This window comes from Myotis brandtii, unplaced genomic scaffold (genome assembly GCF_000412655.1).
Source record: "Myotis brandtii unplaced genomic scaffold, ASM41265v1 scaffold165, whole genome shotgun sequence".
Taxonomy (NCBI): domain Eukaryota; kingdom Metazoa; phylum Chordata; class Mammalia; order Chiroptera; family Vespertilionidae; genus Myotis; species Myotis brandtii.
Genome location: NW_005356042.1, coordinates 3234763 through 3251562, shown reverse-complemented (window position 1 = coordinate 3251562; position 16800 = coordinate 3234763). Strand labels below are relative to the sequence as shown.

The 16800-nt window shown below is 42.1% G+C and overlaps 1 protein-coding gene across 1 annotated transcript in view; it reads left to right on the top strand.

Moving 5' to 3' along the window:
• Nucleotides 1-16800, top strand: part of TDRD12 (tudor domain containing 12) — an 85378-nt gene that overhangs the window by 9812 nt on the left and 58766 nt on the right. The window contains exons 2-6 of the mRNA XM_014536781.1: nt 1568-1726; nt 4401-4537; nt 6817-6936; nt 10511-10566; nt 11970-12055. Of these exons, the coding sequence (XP_014392267.1) occupies nt 1568-1726; nt 4401-4537; nt 6817-6936; nt 10511-10566; nt 11970-12055 (558 nt within the window). The remainder of the gene's footprint in view (nt 1-1567; nt 1727-4400; nt 4538-6816; nt 6937-10510; nt 10567-11969; nt 12056-16800) is intronic.

Sequence of the window (16800 nt, the reverse complement as noted above, 5' to 3'; positions counted from 1 at the left end):
AACAGATGAAAAAATCAACAGCTTATGCAAGAAGCAAGAAGAAACAGATGAAAAAATCAACAGCTTATGCAAGAAGCAAGAAGAAACAGATGAAAAAATCAACAGCTTATGCAAGAAGCAAGAAGAAACAGATGAAAAAATCAACAGCTTATGCAAGAAGCAAGAAGAAACAGATGAAAAAATCAACAGCTTATGCAAGAAGCAAGAAGAAACAGATGAAAAAATCAACTACTTATGCAAGAAGCAAGAAGAAACAGATGAAAAAATCAACAGCTTATGCAAGAAGCAAGAAGAAACAGATGAAAAAATCAACAGCTTATGCAAGAAGCAAGAAGAAACAGATGAAAAAATCAACAGCTTATGCAAGAAGCAAGAAGAAACAGATGAAAAAATCAACAGCTTATGCAAGAAGCAAGAAGAAACAGATGAAAAAATCAACAGCTTATGCAAGAAGCAAGAAGAAACAGATGAAAAAATCAACTACTTATGCAAGAAGCAAGAAGAAACAGATGAAAAAATCAACAGCTTATGCAAGAAGCAAGAAGAAACAGATGAAAAAATCAACAGCTTATGCAAGAAGCAAGAAGAAACAGATGAAAAAATCAACAGCTTATGCAAGAAGCAAGAAGAAACAGATGAAAAAATCAACAGCTTATGCAAGAAGCAAGAAGAAACAGATGAAAAAATCAACAGCTTATGCAAGAAGCAAGAAGAAACAGATGAAAAAATCAACTACTTATGCAAGAAGCAAGAAGAAACAGATGAAAAAATCAACAGCTTATGCAAGAAGCAAGAAGAAACAGATGAAAAAATCAACAGCTTATGCAAGAAGCAAGAAGAAACAAAAAAAGGACACATATGTAATACCCTTTGTAATGCTTTAAGCAATAAAAAATAAATAAAAAAATTAAAAAAAATTAAAAATAATGTATTTTTATTGATTTTAGAGAGGAAGGGAGAGAGAGAGAGAGAAACATCAATGATGAGAATCATTGATCAGCTGCTTCCTACACGCCCCCTTCTGGAGATCAAGCCCACAACCAGGCATGCGCCCTGACCAGGAATCAAACCGAAACCTCATGGTTCATAGGTCAATGCTCAACCAGTGAGCACATCAGCCAGGGTATTTCCTCTCTTTCTTATGAAAGACATAGGATACTAAAAACATTGTCTGAACCTTGCTTTTATATTTTATTATGGATATTTTCAAAATACAGGAGCTCAAGGACATTGATCTCTGCTTTTTGAGTCACAATACATAATAAAGAATTACATATTATTGGTGACATGTTTTAGATTTTATTTTTGTGTCTTTTATCTTTTTTTCTAGCTTTATTGAAAGGCAATTAACTGTAACATTGTGTAAGTTTAAGGTGTACAACATGATGATTTGATATGTATGTATATTGAGGGTCTTTTATCTTTGGTCTGACCATTTAAGACAGGTGCTTAACAAGAATTTGTTAGATCACTTAAATTAGAAACAGTCATTGTGATTCTAAGTTTTATTATTTTGTGGTCCTACTTTGAAATCATGCATTGTTTTGTTTGTCTTAAAATTTTACAGATTGAAGATCCAGGTTGCTTCTGGGTTATTATAAAAGGGAATAGTACCTTTTTAGATCATGAAATTGACTACCAAAAACTAAATAGCGCCATGAATGACTTCTATAATAGCACGCGTCAAGACATAGAAATAAAACCATTAATGTTGGAAGAAGGGCAGGTATGTATCTAAATGTGCTTTAAGCATGATCTCTTGAAATACTACTCAAAATATAGAATATTTTGGCAACTAAGATGATAAAAGCTTTTGGAGTATTCTGTTGCTTGTAATCATTGCCTTGTGACGGTTGCACAAGATTTAGGCTAATCATGGGACATGGCAGTGTATAGGGTCATATGGGGCAACAGGAGATGGAGTGTCATGTAAATTTAGGCATTGGGGCCATCCTCTTGGGGCTGAGGATTATTTTAGATTTATCACAGGTGTCGGCACCTCAGCAGAGGGTATGGGGTTTGCAGTCTAGGGTTGATGCCTCCTTTGTAGTTTGCCCATGACTTTGGTCATCTCGTGCTCCTTTATGTTTCTTACCCTAAATCATTGTCCTTCCTTGCTTTCTTGTAGCCTCAAGTCCCAATCCTATTGTCTGGTTCTGTCTACAGATCAGTTATTTCTCAGAAAAGTTTGAATTTTTCTAATAGCATGATTGGAAAAGATTTATAAACTGAGGAGAATTAGAAACAATTTTAATTCCTTTCCCTCTCAAAAATCATCATTCATAACATTAATTTCCCCCCCCCCCATACCATTGCTTTAAGAAATGGAAACCAGGTCAGTTGTCCTTTTAAAATATTCCACTTAAAAAAAAATACTCCACATTTAAAAGAAATACTCCACGTTTTGGATAGCCTGATTGCTTCCTAGTGGTGGTGGTAGTGAACTTTCCCTCTGTATACCCTGTATTTTCTGTGGTCTAATAGTTAAAGCTTTGATTGGATTTAGGGTCACTTGCCCCCCACCCCCTGGAACGATTGGTACTATGAGCTTCATCTTGTATTGGATTGGGACATAATATCACTTTTGGTGATGCTGAGATTGACCAGTGGATTTAGATGGTGACAGCCTGAGCTCTCCCTGCTGGTGATGCCATCAGCTTTTCACGTCATGGTTGTACCATCCAGTGGTTACCACTGCCCCAATCAGTGCTTTCACTTCAGCTTGCAAATTGGTCGTTTTCACATTTCTTCTGCGTTCACGAGCTGGAGTTCTTCTGCAGAGAACGTTCCCTCATCTGTTGGGATTGTTTGGCTACCCTGACATAATACAATTTATCCTGGAAAGTTAGAAACATTACTTGATTCTTTCCCTTATCAATTTTTAGCATAGTGATTTGTGCCTAGTTATCTACATTGGTGTCCACAGGGTGTTTTGTTTCTCTTTTTTATTTTTTAAGCCATAAGTATTGAACTCATGGCTTTTAATACATTCATCGTGGCTTTTAATACATTCATCAGGTATAATCATTGTTCTTGATGCCTAACTTATTCCATTTTTGACTAGTGGGAACCCTAATATACCACAACTTCAAAATTAACTGCCTGTGTGAATTAGTACCTATTCAGACCATTCCTACAAGTTACTTTGACTTAAGAATTAAACAGAAGTAACCTCCATCCTTTGGCAGAATATGTCTTGAATTATTTGAGTTTTGCAGAATGGCTGCACTGTGTTTTCCAACTTTAATTCCTGAGGGCAGGATTCTCAGTTGGCCCACTTCTTCCTTGTTGGGCACAGCTGTCCCCACTGGGCCACTTTATATTTGGTTTGCCTGTGTGTGGATTGCCGTTGAGTCGCTTGTGGCCTGGCAGTCTTGTGGGACAGTCAGGATGCCACGCCTGACAGTTCAGCAGGGTAGTTTCCCTAAAAGGGGACTACAGAAAATTTTTTAAAAAATGTATTATTATTATTTTAATCCTCACCCAAGGATATTTTTTAAAATTGATTTTTGTTTTTTAAATTTTTATTGATTTCAGAGAGGAAAGGAGAGGGAGATAGAAACATCAGTGATGAGAGAGAATCATTGATTGGCTGCTTCCTGCACGCCCCACAATGGGGATTGAGCCCACAACCTGGGCATGTGCACTGACCGGCTATCGAACCATGACCTCCTGGTTCATAGGTCGATGCTCAACCATTGAGCCACACCAGCTGAGCTAAACTTGATTTTTAGAGAGAGAGGAAGGGAGGGAGGGAATGAGGAAAGGAGGGAGGGAGGGAGAGAGAGAGAGAGAGAGAGAGAGAGAGAGAGAGAGAGAGAGAAAATTCAATTGGTTGCCTCCCTTATACCCTCCGACTAAGGGATAGAACCCACAACCTTTTGATGCATGGGATAATGCTCCAAGCAACTGTGCCACTCAACAAGTCACTCAACAAGTCGATTTTGAAGACTTTAGTACAGGCCAAACACTGTTCTAGGTGTTGGGAGGATGGCAATAAACAAAACAGACAAAAATCCACATCACAGAGCTGACTTACAGGAGTGTGAGGTAGTAAACAAGTGTCAGAGGGCAGTGAAAGCTACGGGAGGAAAATGGGGAAGATGACCTGGGGTTGAGGTTTCGTTTCTGAAGCTTTGATTTAAGAAGCCTTTCTTTAAATTGTCCTTTAAGCAGTCAAAAGGATTGTAGAAAAAAAAAAGAGCGAAGTAGAATTCAGTGTCCTGTGTTCTTGACTTAGATTCTTTCACTGACCAGCGGTGTCCAGCTGAGGCAGGGCCAGCCTCCTTGAATCTCTTTCCTCTTCTGAAGGTGAAATGTAGGCTGAGGTGATTTTGAGAGGACCTTTAGGCTCCCCTTATATGGCTAGAGATGTTAACACGGAAGTTTTCATTTTGTAGGTTTGTGTGGTTTATTGTCAGGAACTCAAGTGCTGGTGCAGGGCTGTCATTAAGTCAATCGTGTGTTCAGCAGATCATTACCTGGCAGAGTGTTTCCTTGTGGATTTTGCCAAGTACATTCCAGTGAAATCAAAAAAGTACGTATGACTTTTTTTGCCTTATGCTGTTTAAGGAGACAAATGCCAGTTTTAAAGGAGCGTGCCAGTGTTCAAAGTAAGGGGATAGAGGTTGTAAGCTGGAGGATTTTTTAAAAATATATTTTTTATTGGTTTTTTACAGAGAGGGAGGGAGAGGGATAGAGAGCCAGAAACATCAATGAGAGAGAAACATAGATCAGCTGCCTCCTGCACACCCCCAACTGGGGATTTGCCCGCAACCAAGGTACATGCCCTTGACCAGAATCGAACCCAGGACTCTTCAGTCCGCAGGCTGACGCTCTATCCACTGAGCCAAACCGGTCAGGGCGGTTGTTTTTTTTTTTTTAGCTTCAAGAAGGGAAGCCTTCTTGTAGACGTCAGGTTCCATTCAGTGCTGCATGGCAGTGAGTGTCGGAGCAAGTGGTCAGAATGAAGACTCAGCAGGCAGCTCCAGCCTCCTGCCACCTCCTTTCCTGGAAAGGGCAGGTGCTCTGCATCTCCCAGGTGCCCCTGGCCAGAAAGAACCCTCACTGATTCTAGGGCCACATGTCACAGTTCATGAGAAAATACTGTCAATAAGTGTTTGTGGTAATTTTTCCATGGTTCCCCATCCCAGAGTAAGAGGATGTCAGTTTAATAAATAAATATGAGGACTCTTCTTCCAAAAGAGTAACACCAAATAGATTTCAACCGCAATAAGAGGCTTATCTGATTGAATTATCTTAAGAATGCCATGGCAGAAGGAAATTTGCAGGTGTTTAAGAAAAAGGATGCATTTCCAGCTTGTGATTTGCACCTTTATAGCTGTAATTGTTAAAAAAAAAAACACCCCACACACCTGTTGTTGAACTTTTGGGGGATATTTTCTTTTAGTGTTTTGAATTTTAAGTTTAGTTTGTTTTGGGCAAGAGAATCATATGATTAAATAGAGCACAAGGAGGCCTTGAGGGGCAGTTAATGCCACCACCGTTTTCTGAACTGAGACAAAAGGTGCCTAGCCTGTCCGTGTGGCATCATCATAACCCGTGTATGTCGAAATGGTGTGTTCAAGTCTGTCATTTACCTGGAAGAAGGGAAATAAAAAATGTTGAGCAACTTATCAAATCTCAGTCCTTTCAGCTCTTTTGTGCAGAGTTGGCTAACACTAATTATGAAAACTTCTCATTTATAGAAACGTTAAGGTAATTCTGGTTGTGTATTGAAATTGATACTTAAATATCTTAAAAATCTTTAAAATTTTTTTAAATTTATTGATTTGAGAGAGAGGGAAGGAGAGACAGAGAGATACACAGACAGACATTGATTTATTGTTCCACTTACTGATGCATTCATTGGTCCACTTTTTTTTTCTTTTTAAGATATATTTTTATTGATTTCAGAGAGGAAGGGGGAGGTAGAGAGAGATAGAAACATCAGTGATGAGAGAGAATCATTGATTGGCTGCCTCCTGCATGCCCCCTACTGGGGATCAAACCTGCAACCCAGGCATGTGCCCTTGACCGGAATCAAACCCAGGACCCTTCAGTCCGCAGGCTGACGCTCTATCCACTGAGCCAAACCAGCCAGGACCATTGGTCCACTCTTTTTTGTGCCCTGACCAGGGATCAAACCTGCAACCGTGGTGTATCAGGATGAAGCTCAACCAACTGAGCTACTGGCCAGGGCTGATACTTAAAAATCTTAAATAAAATTTGCTCCCAAGTTTGATCATTATTTTTCAATGTAAGGAGCCTCACGAGACATTTTTCTAATCCCTCCCCACTCCCATGCCATGAAATTTTAAAAAAGTATATGTTTTTATTGATTTTACAAAGAGAGGAAGAGAGAGGGGGAGAGAGATAGAAACACTGATGAGAGAAACATCGATGGGCTGCTTCCGGCATGCCCCTTACTGGGGATTGAGCCTGCAATGTGTCCTGACCTGGGATCAAACTAGCGACCTCTTGGTCCATGGGAAGATGCTCAATCCACTGAGCCGGGCCACGCCATGAAATTTTAACATGAGTTATACTGAATACCTGTGTATGTACTATATGTATATCTGTGCTTTATACATAAAAAGAGTGCGATCCCTCCTCTCCCCCGCCCAAGAACCACTGTTTGTCAACTTTGGCAAATGTCTCCAAGTATTTCTTGCTGTTAGTGGCTATATTAGAAACAGAAATAATTGGTTTTTGTGTTTCGTTTTTATGTTGTGTATTAGGTATATTGGTGTACTTTAAAGAAATGTTATGTGTAATTTTCTTTATAATTGAACTGTTTCTGTTTCACTGTTAAAGCATCCGAGTTGCAGTAGAAACTTTTATGCAGCTTCCCTACAGAGCGAAAAAATTCAGACTGTATTGTACAAAACCTGTTACATTACACTTTGACTTTTGTGAAGACAGTGCTAAAATTGTGTAAGTACATCTTCTAACATGTTAATTTATTGGTGAAAGACTTAACTGAGTATCTGATGTATCTATGAGACGAATTCCTCTTGAGAAGTGCGAAGCGATCTCAAGGGTCTCTTTTTTCTTCAGGAGATACTTTCTGAGTCCGTGTGTGTCAAACCTGGTCATGAGCAGAATTCCCTGGGCAACTCCACCTACAGCGGCTGCAATTGGAGTTAGAGTAGGGTCTGAACTCTGCTTTTCGGCTTCCCTTTTCCCCCCACTTACAGAAAGTAATAACTGCCTGGCCTGTGTGTCCCAGTGGTTGAGGGTCAACCTATGAACCAGGAGGTCACGGCTCGAGTCCCGGTCAGTCGCATGCTCGGGTTGTATGCTCGATCCCCAGGGTGGGGCATGTAGGAAGCAGCCGATCAATGATTCTTTCTCATTATTGATGTTTCTATCTCTGTCTCCCTCTCCTTTCCTTTCTGAAATCAATAAAAATATATTTAAAAAAGTAATAACTGTAAAGGGTACAACATGTAGGATCATGGAGCATTAAAAGAAAAGTCCGTTGCATTCTTCTCCAGCCTCACTTCCTCTCTCCTGGGAGGCCTCTGTGACCTGTTTAGGCTCTGAACTTGCAGACCTTTTTCAGGGCTTTTATACATATTCATTTACATGGAGCTTTTATGCAAATTACAACCTACTGTCTTATTTGCAAATTTAACTTAATGTATGTTGAAACTCTTTGTACCCTCTTCTGCTTTCAGTCTTTTTCATGGGTAAATATAATGGCATACTTGCTGTATTTAACCATTCCTCTTTTGATAGCCAGCTAGATTGTTTCCAAACCATTTTGCACTGTACATTTTCATCAAAATATAGATACATCCGTATAAGACATATAGATGTAGAGAGGTATACACGTGTGTACACACATACTCACACATGTCACACACATGCACCCCATCTTTGCCTTTTCTCCCTAGTATTTGGCCCCATTGCCAGTGTTTGTACAGGACAGGTCCCTGCATCAAGCAGTGCTGTGTTGGGGGTGTGGCTGTGATTTTTGCAGTCTTGAACAAGACTACCTGAGGTCCATCCTCCCACCTGGGGCTCCTTCTCCCTCTTCCTCCAGAACTGTGGCATTGTGGGAAGAAAAGCTACAGAAACAGCACAACATTCGTGGAGTCTATGGAGACCCTCCCATCTCAGTTCCTCCAACTCCCATCACCGACAGTTCCCTTGAAATGGTGAATGCATCACTCTTGTGCTGGCCTTGGAAGCTGCACTAAGAAGATACCAAGCCAGCTTGTCTCTGCTGAGGCCGTTGCACCCTGCCACGCTGCCCAAGCAACCCCAGCCTCCTCCCCTGTCCTTTCAGATCAGTAGCTGCTCACCCTCCTGGGTGACTTGGGTGCCTGCCTGTCCGTGCTCAGCTCTCCCTCAGCGGCAGTCTGCTCCCCCCTCTGCATTACCCCTCTCCCAGCATACTGGGCTCCTCAGGGACCCTCCCAGCCTCGGACACACCCAGCCCGAGGATACCCTCAGTGCAGGCGAAGGCTTTAAGTAACTGATCTTACTGGGTTTTGATTACCTTCTTTGACAAGTACCCTTCATCTAGAATGTGTCTCAATATGCATATTGCAGTTTTTATAGATTTTATCAAATTTCCCTTCAAAATGACTAGTGATTTGTATTTCTGTAATTGGGTGTAGAAAGTGCTGTTTTCCCCACACGACACTGGATATCATCAGGATTTTTCATTTTTGCTTGATGGCTGGGTGAAAATGATATATTTTTAAATACATTTTTTATTGATTTCAGAGAGGAAGGGAGAGGGGAAGAGAGATAGAAACATCAATTCTTTTTTTTAATTTTAGAAAGGGAGTCTTGGGGACAGGGTCAGCGGGTTAGCCCAGGACAAGATGCTGCTGCCCATTACTCCCTGGTTGCAAGCCTCGTGGGGACGGTCCCTTAGAGTTTAGCGGATGCATGCTTGTAGGGAATGAGTGTGGAAAGGGAACGGCACAGGCTCCTGGGAGGGAGAGCACACCTAGAACCACTGTCTTTTATTTATTTAGCCTTCTTTTAGAAACCCTTTGTAATTCTCTTGAAGTAATATGCTTAATGTCTTTCTTAGTAAAAAGAAAAATAATATTTTAGTCCAGGCACTGGGCTATGTGCTTATGTACATTACCTCATTTGATCTTTAAAACAACCCTGGGAGGATGGTGGTGGCATCTCTGATAAATAAAACCAGTGGAGAAACAAAACATTTCATTCTAACCTTATTTTATTTTTGTTCCTTGCTTCCAAATACTGGCTTCTCCTGATCTTCCTCTGCCTACAGCTTTTCCTGCAATTTTCTTTTTTTAAAAAATTCTTTATTTTTAATTACAGTTAGTATATATTGTATTAGTTTCAGGTGTACATCACCGTGATTAGATTATTTAAGTGATCATCTCGATAAATCTTGCACCCATCTGACACCATATTTAGTTATTACAATATTATTGACTATATTCCCTGTGCTGTACTTTACATTCCTGTGACTATTCTGTAACAACCAATTTGTACTTCTTTTTTTAAATATTATTTTTTTGTTAAAAAATATTTTTAATGATTTGAGAGAGGAAGGGAGAGGGAGAGAGAGATAGAAACATCAATGATGAGAATCATTGATCAGCTGCCTCCTACATGCCCCGCCCTGGGGATCGAGCCCACAGCACACAACCCTGACATGTGCCCTGACTGAGAATCAAACCGTGACCTCCTGGTTCATAAGTTGATGCTCAACCATTGAGCCATGCCAGACTGGGCCAGTTTGTACTTCTTAATCCCTTCACCTTTTCCCCCCATCCCTCATTCCTCCCTACCGATTTTTATGTGCCACACCTGGGTGTGGGACCATTCACTTCCCTGGGTCCACCTCTCCTACCAGTCTTGTCCCTCATACCAATCTCGATGTGGCTTCTTCTTTATATCCTTACTTGTAGGACTTCGTTTCACTGAGATTTCAGTTGGTTCTGAATGATGGTTGTTCTGTAGTTTAGTAATTTTGATGTGGTTGTGGGAGGAGGTGAGTACTGTTTACCTACACCACCATCTTGACCAGAAGTCTATTGCGATTTTCTTTCCAAAGCATAGGAAAAGGCAAGGTGATAGAAAATGGGCGACAGTGAGAGGGTGTCGGCTGAGTGAGGAGTAGCATGAGACAACAGTGGCCGCTCTCAGAATGTTGGTTTGACCAACATGTTTGGAGGCCTTGCTGTGTGCCAGCCTGTGCTGAGCACTGCACACTCAGGATTCCTGCCCCAGCGAGCTTGTGTTCTGTTGGGGAGGCAGCTATGTCCCAGGTAACTGGGGGCAACGGTGTTGGGACAGACAATGGCAGGCCCGTTCTCAAAGAGTCTCTGCCCAGGTGCAGGCGGCAGCGGTGAGGAGCCCGTTGCAGGCTGCAGTTGGGGCCGTCCCCATTACCTGCATCATATGCCAATACGTAATGTCGGAAATACCCAGTGAGTGTTATAAAATGATGTTAGTGTACTAACCTCAGATTTCTATTTAATGACGTTGCATCTGTTCACCGTTCCAGACCCGCCAAGAAGTGGGACACTGCAGCTATTCAGTACTTTCAGAACATCCTGAAAGGTAAGGCAAGTGTGCTGTCACTGCAGCCCGCTTTGAACTGACACCCAAGGTGGTTTAACCTTCAGTTGGGGAGGTTTGAGATGTGCGTGCTTAGCTGTTTGGCCCTCCTCATATGGGTTCATAAGTTATCTGGAGCTTCTTCTACCCCAATGGCACAGTGACGCTGCAGTCCTGGAATTTTGGGGGATGAATGTGGACATCAGTAATTGAGAGGTGAGGTTAGAAAGAGGCTGTATGGGTAAGAGATGCTTACACAGAAACAGTGCCTGCCTCTTAGTTTGCATAGAAGCTGAAGCACTGCAAAATAAATTTACATGTGTGTTACTGAACCAGCAATTGATTAAAAGCCCAAGTTATTGTGTAATCATTATTGCTAATTTAACAGGTATAGACTGTCTCAGAGCACCTTGCAGTGTGTTCTCTTCATATTGGTGAGTGTAGCAATATGATATGGAGACTCACTTGTGGCAGCTGTCCAAACCCCTGGCAGCCAAGAGCCACATAACTGTGCCCGCCTCCGAGGGCTGTTTTGAGAAGTAGTGGGTGTGAGCTCTTGGAGTGCTGCCTGTACCTGTTGAGGTCCTGGCCCCTCTCCTCTGCTGCCCCACTGTCCGGTTAAAGCAGGGTGTGGAACCTTTTTTCTGTCAAAGGCCATTTGACATCATTCTCGGGCCATACACAGTTACCAGCTTAAAAATTAGCCTGCTATATTTGGTCAAACATTTAATTAACTCACCCCTAATGCATTGGCAGGGCCAGACCAAGTGATTTCATGGGCCTTATATGGCCCTCGTGCCAGATCTTCCCCACCCCTCTGTTAAAGAAACAGCCAGATGCTGTGAGAAATCGGAGGTTGGGGTGAGGGTTGCTGGTTTTGGAGTTTTGGTCCTTGTGAGCCTAGTGGGGAATGCTGGGAGACAGAGGTTGGAAAGGCAGAGTGCCTAGGTTTGAATACTGCCCTGTTTCTGCTGTGGAGCCTTCGCTGAGCCTGGTCTCTTCACGTGTACAGTGACTCTCAAAGGTTATGGTAAGAGTGAAGTGAAATACGTTTGTAAAGGACTTAGCATGGTGTCCACTAGGTACCCGTACATGGAGCTGCTGGATTAGCAAGTCTCCGAGAGGGTCAAGAGCTCTGCTCTGTGGGCATTTGGAAGGTGGACGCGGATGAAAGACTGGGTGGATGGGGACAGGACACAGGCTGCCTGCCTGCCAGGAGAGCCTCCCCTCGACTTGCCCACCTGCAGACCTTCCTGCATTCAGACCCACCTGCAGGGGAAGCTGTCGGGCAGGTGGTGCTGGGTAATCAGAAGTGGTTAGCAGAGATTAATAGGTGGGAAATAGTCCAGTTGTTTCAAATATACTTTTGATATCAGCTGATTAATGTTTTCATTTATGCCACTTAGCAACTACCCAGGTGGAAGCCAAATTATGTGCTGTAGAAGATGATACTTTTGAGGTTTATCTTTATGTAACTATAAAAAATGAAAAAGTAAGTGAAAAAATTGTATTTTAAAAATAGTTTACCATTGTTTAAAAATCTTATTTTAATAAAACAGGATGAACACCAAAGGAAACAATGTCATTCACACAATATAGAAATTTTCTTAATCTTTCAAGGTCTGGCTTAGATCAGAAGTTAGCAGGACTGTTTCTTCTTTTAATTACTTCAATAATTACTTTAGTGTTTTATTTAGACAGCATTTTATTTGGTAATTGACAAGAAATTATTCCTATTGTGATGAGTATGAAATGTTATTTCCTTATAAGAGGACATAATTTTTATAAATACATACATTTGGTATAGTTCACTGCTTCTTCCACCCCACAATTTTCTTATCATGTATAATATGTGCACATTGTAGAGACTTCAGATAACAGCCCTGGCTGGTTTGGCTCAGTGGATAGAGTGTCATCCTGTGGATTGAAGGGTCCTGGGTTCACTTCCAGTCAAGGGCACGTACCTCGGTTGCAGGCTCCTCCCTGGCCCAGGCCCTAGTCAGGGCTCATGCAGGAGACAACCAATCGATGTGTTTCTCTCACATCGATTTTTCTCTCTGTCTTTACCTCTCTCTTCTACTCTCTCTGAAAATCAGTGGAAAAATATCCTCGGGTGAGGATTAAAAAAAATAAAAAAATTCAGATAACAGAAGTAGAAAGAAAGTGGGCATCACATGTAAGCGCCCTGCTCCAGTTATAGGCTGTTAGCATTTGGTTGCCTCTATGAAGGGTGGTACAGGGTGCAGCTCAGCACCTTGTGTGGCGGTAGCTGGAGATGCTGATTAGACTGCTTGGGGCCCACAGAGGTCATCTAAATCACAGATTTATTTAAACATTTTATTTTGAAATATTTTTACAGTTCAGACAAGATGTAAACATAGTGCAGAGTTGTGTATATGCTTTATCTGGGTTCCCCTAACGTTAACCGTACAAACCAGGGGTTCAGTGATTAAAACCAGAAAATTAACACTGATAAAAATACTATTTTTAGAAAATCTACAGACCTTATTTGAATTTTGCCAGTGTTCCCACTAATTTCCTTTCTCTGTGCTAGGATCTGATTGAGGATCCCACTTGTATCTGGTTGTCATGTCTCTAGTCTCCTCAGTCTGATGAGACAGTTCTTTAGTCTTTCCACATCTTTTAAGACCTTGACATTTAAGAAGCGTACTGGCTAGGCATTTTGTGGAATGTCACTCAATTTTTATTTTATTTTTTAATTTAAATTCTTTATTATTAAAAGTATTACATATGTCTCCTTTTCCCCCCATTGACCTGTCCCCGCCGGCTCCCGCCTCCCAGCACAGGCCCTCATCCCCCTACTGTCTGTGTCCATTGGTTCTGCTTATATGCATGCGTACAAGTCCTTTGGTTGATCTCTTACTTCCCCTGCTCCCAGCCTCCCTTACCTTCCCTCTGAGGTTGGATGGTCTGTTAGATGCTTCTGTGTCTCTGGATCTATTTTTGTTCATCAGTTTATGTTGTTCATTATATTCCACAAATGAGTGAGATCATGTGATATTTATCTTTCTCCAACTGGCTTATTTCTCTTAGCATAATGCTCTCCAGGTCCATCCATGCTGTTTCAGTTTTTTTAAAAAAATGTTTTCTCATGTTTAGATTGAGTTTCTAAAAAAATTTTTTAAATATATTTTTATTGATTTCAAAGAGGAAGGGAGTCGGAGCGAGAGATAGAAACATTAATGATGAAAGAGAATCATTGATTGGCTGCTTCCTGCACGCTCCCTTCTGGGGATCGAGCCCACAACCCTGGGCATGTGCTCTGACCAGGAATTGAACCATTACCTCCCGGTTCATAGGTTGATACTCAACCACTAAACAGCCAGGCAGAGTTTCTAAATTTTTAGCAAAGATGCTGCAAAAGTGAGATTGAACCCTTCTTAGTGCATCATATGAGAAGGTTCATGATGTTGCTATGTCTCATCATTAGTCATGTTTACCTTGATCAGCAGGGTAAGGTGATATCTGCTTTTTTGAAATGATTAAGCATCTTATGGGGGAATACTTTGAGACTGTGCAAATATCTATCAGTTATTCTGGCCTGCAAAACTTATTTCTGTGGTATTTGCCCATTTCCATCATGCCTTTTACTTTTTTTTTTAAATCCTCATCCGAGGATATTTTTCCATTTCCTTTTTTTTGTTTTTAGAGAGAGTAGATGGGAGAGAGGAGTAGGAGGAAAGGGGGGAGGGGAGAGAGAGAGAGAGAGAGAGAGAGAGAGAGAGAGAGAGAGAATGTCCATGTGAAAGAGACACATTGATTGTTTGCCTTCCGCATGTGCCCGAGGGGGGCCGGGGATTGAACCTTCAGCCGAGGTACGGTGCCCTTGACTGGAATTGAACCTGTGCCCCTCAGTCTGCAGGCCGACGCTCTAACCAGTGAGAAAACCGGCCAGGGCTCTACGTTTTTAATTGTAATTATGTAAAGAAGAACTGTTCCTTCTCCCCCATTTATTAACTGATTCAATAATTTATGTTAGTATGGACTCCTGGGTATTTATTTTACCCTGGGTGATATAATCCATTGCTATCATTATTTTCTTGCTCAAATTGTCACAGATTTGTCCATTAGGAGCTTTTTCAAAGTGCCTTATGTTCTCCATCATTGTTGAAAACACCCTACTTTCTCTACTACAAGATACTCCTGGCTAATTTGGTCATTTTCCAGTTTCAGGCCTAGACTCAACCACTGCTCCAATAAGTTCATTTTATTGACAAATGGTGTTTAGGTATCGGGATCAGGGCACTAGGTATTCTCATTGCTACTGCGCTGTCATTGATTGTAGGCCCTCTCAGCAGACAGGAAATATAGGGTGTCCCAAAAATGTATACACACCCTTTGAATAATTATAAAGGCAGTGTTTATTAAAACACATTTCATTTTTGAAATTGAACTATCAGCTATTAAAGTATGTATACATTTTTGGGGGACACCCTGTATCTGTCTATATGCTAACCAATGCACACATACATCTGCATTTGTTTCTAGATCTGTCCATCTGTACATATATATATATATATATATATATGCACATACAAGAAAGTCACAAGAAGTAACACCACCTCTATATGCAAAGCACTCTTATTTCCTATTCTTTTTTTTTTTATTGATTTTTTACAGAGAGGAAGGGAGAGGGATAGAGAGTTAGAAACATCGATGAGAGAGAAACATCGATCAGTTGCTTCCCTGCACACCCCCTACTGGGGATGTGCCTGCAACCAAGGTACATGCCCTTGACTGGAATCGAACCCTGGACCCCTCAGTCCGCAGGCCGATGCTCTATCCACTGAGCCAAACCGGTCAGGGCTGTACATATATTAAGTACCTCTAATTTCAATCCAGCACCTCCCCTTTCCTGATTCTTCAAAAATTTTTTTAAATACTGATTTTTAGAGGAAGGGGCAAGAGAGAGAGAGAGAGACATTGATGTGAGAGAGAAACACAGATCATTTACCTCCTGCACACACACGGACCTGGGATGGAACCTGCAACCTGGGCATATGCCCTGACCAGGAATTGAAACTACCACCCTTTGGTGTATGGGACGACGCTCCAACCAACTGAGCCACACCGGCCAGGGCCCCTTTCCTCATTCTGACATCTGTCTCCTAGTATTCACATAAAGTGATTTAGAATTGCTAACCCACATTCCTGTGAAAAATAAATTTATCTTTAACCTTACAGAATGCAGCCAAAACTCTGTTTTCCAAAGTAACCTAGGTTTGTTCTTTTCCCCCTAACCTCTTCAGTGTGATTATTTTACTTGTTTTTAATGAAGTTGTTACTTTTTGTATTATATTTAGGTTCCCCACATCCTTGTTTATTTTACCTATGACTTTTCATTACTTATTTTACTACCTGAAAATGCCAAAATGTTGGCCATGGGAACAGTCTTGTAAACACATCTTTTAAGCAAGTTCTCTACTAACCTGCTTCTTTCTTCTTGCTTTCAAGAGTAGGTTTCTCTTTCTCACTGGGTATGGTTGTGTGTGGATGATAACTTGCTCTTACTTTAAGGTGGTGAAGTATAGGAGGCAAGCTTAGCAGAGAGAACTAACAGAGGGTGCAGGAGGTCATATTTGCCAGAAAGAGAAATATAGTGGCAACAGTTTCCAGCTTTCAAAGGAAGCACAAGGATGTGTCCCAGTGTGTTCTTTTGTTTGCCTGGCTTCTTTCACTCAACAAAATTATTTTAAGACTAGAGTCCTGTTGCAGGAAGATTCCTGCAAGAATAGGGCTTCCTTGGGCCTATTCCTGCAAGAATAGGACTTCCTGAGGCCGGATCGAAGCAGAGAAGGGAGCGAAGTCCGCAGTGGGCTTCGCTCCCTTCTCCGCTGCCTCGCTCCCTCCCGTCTCTACCACCTCGGCTCCCTCCCTTCTCTGCCGCTTCGCTCCTTCCCTTCTCCGCTGCCTCGCTCCCTCCCTTCTCCGCTGCCTTGCTCCCTCCCTTCTACGCCATTTCGCTCCCTCCCATTTCTGCTGCCTCACTCCCTTCCGTGTCTGCTGCCTCAGCTCTGCTCCTGTCTCCGTTCCCTTCTCTGCCATTTTGCTCCCTTCTGCAGTGCTTGGCTTCCAGTCTTCGCTCCGGGTCGGGTCGCACATGGGAGCCCCGGATGGCGGCCAGGTGGGCCGGCGAATCACTGCTATCCTGCCCCGCTGCCCCGGGTCGGGTCGCAGATAGCAGGCCTGGATGGTGGCGGGGCGGGCGGGGGGGGG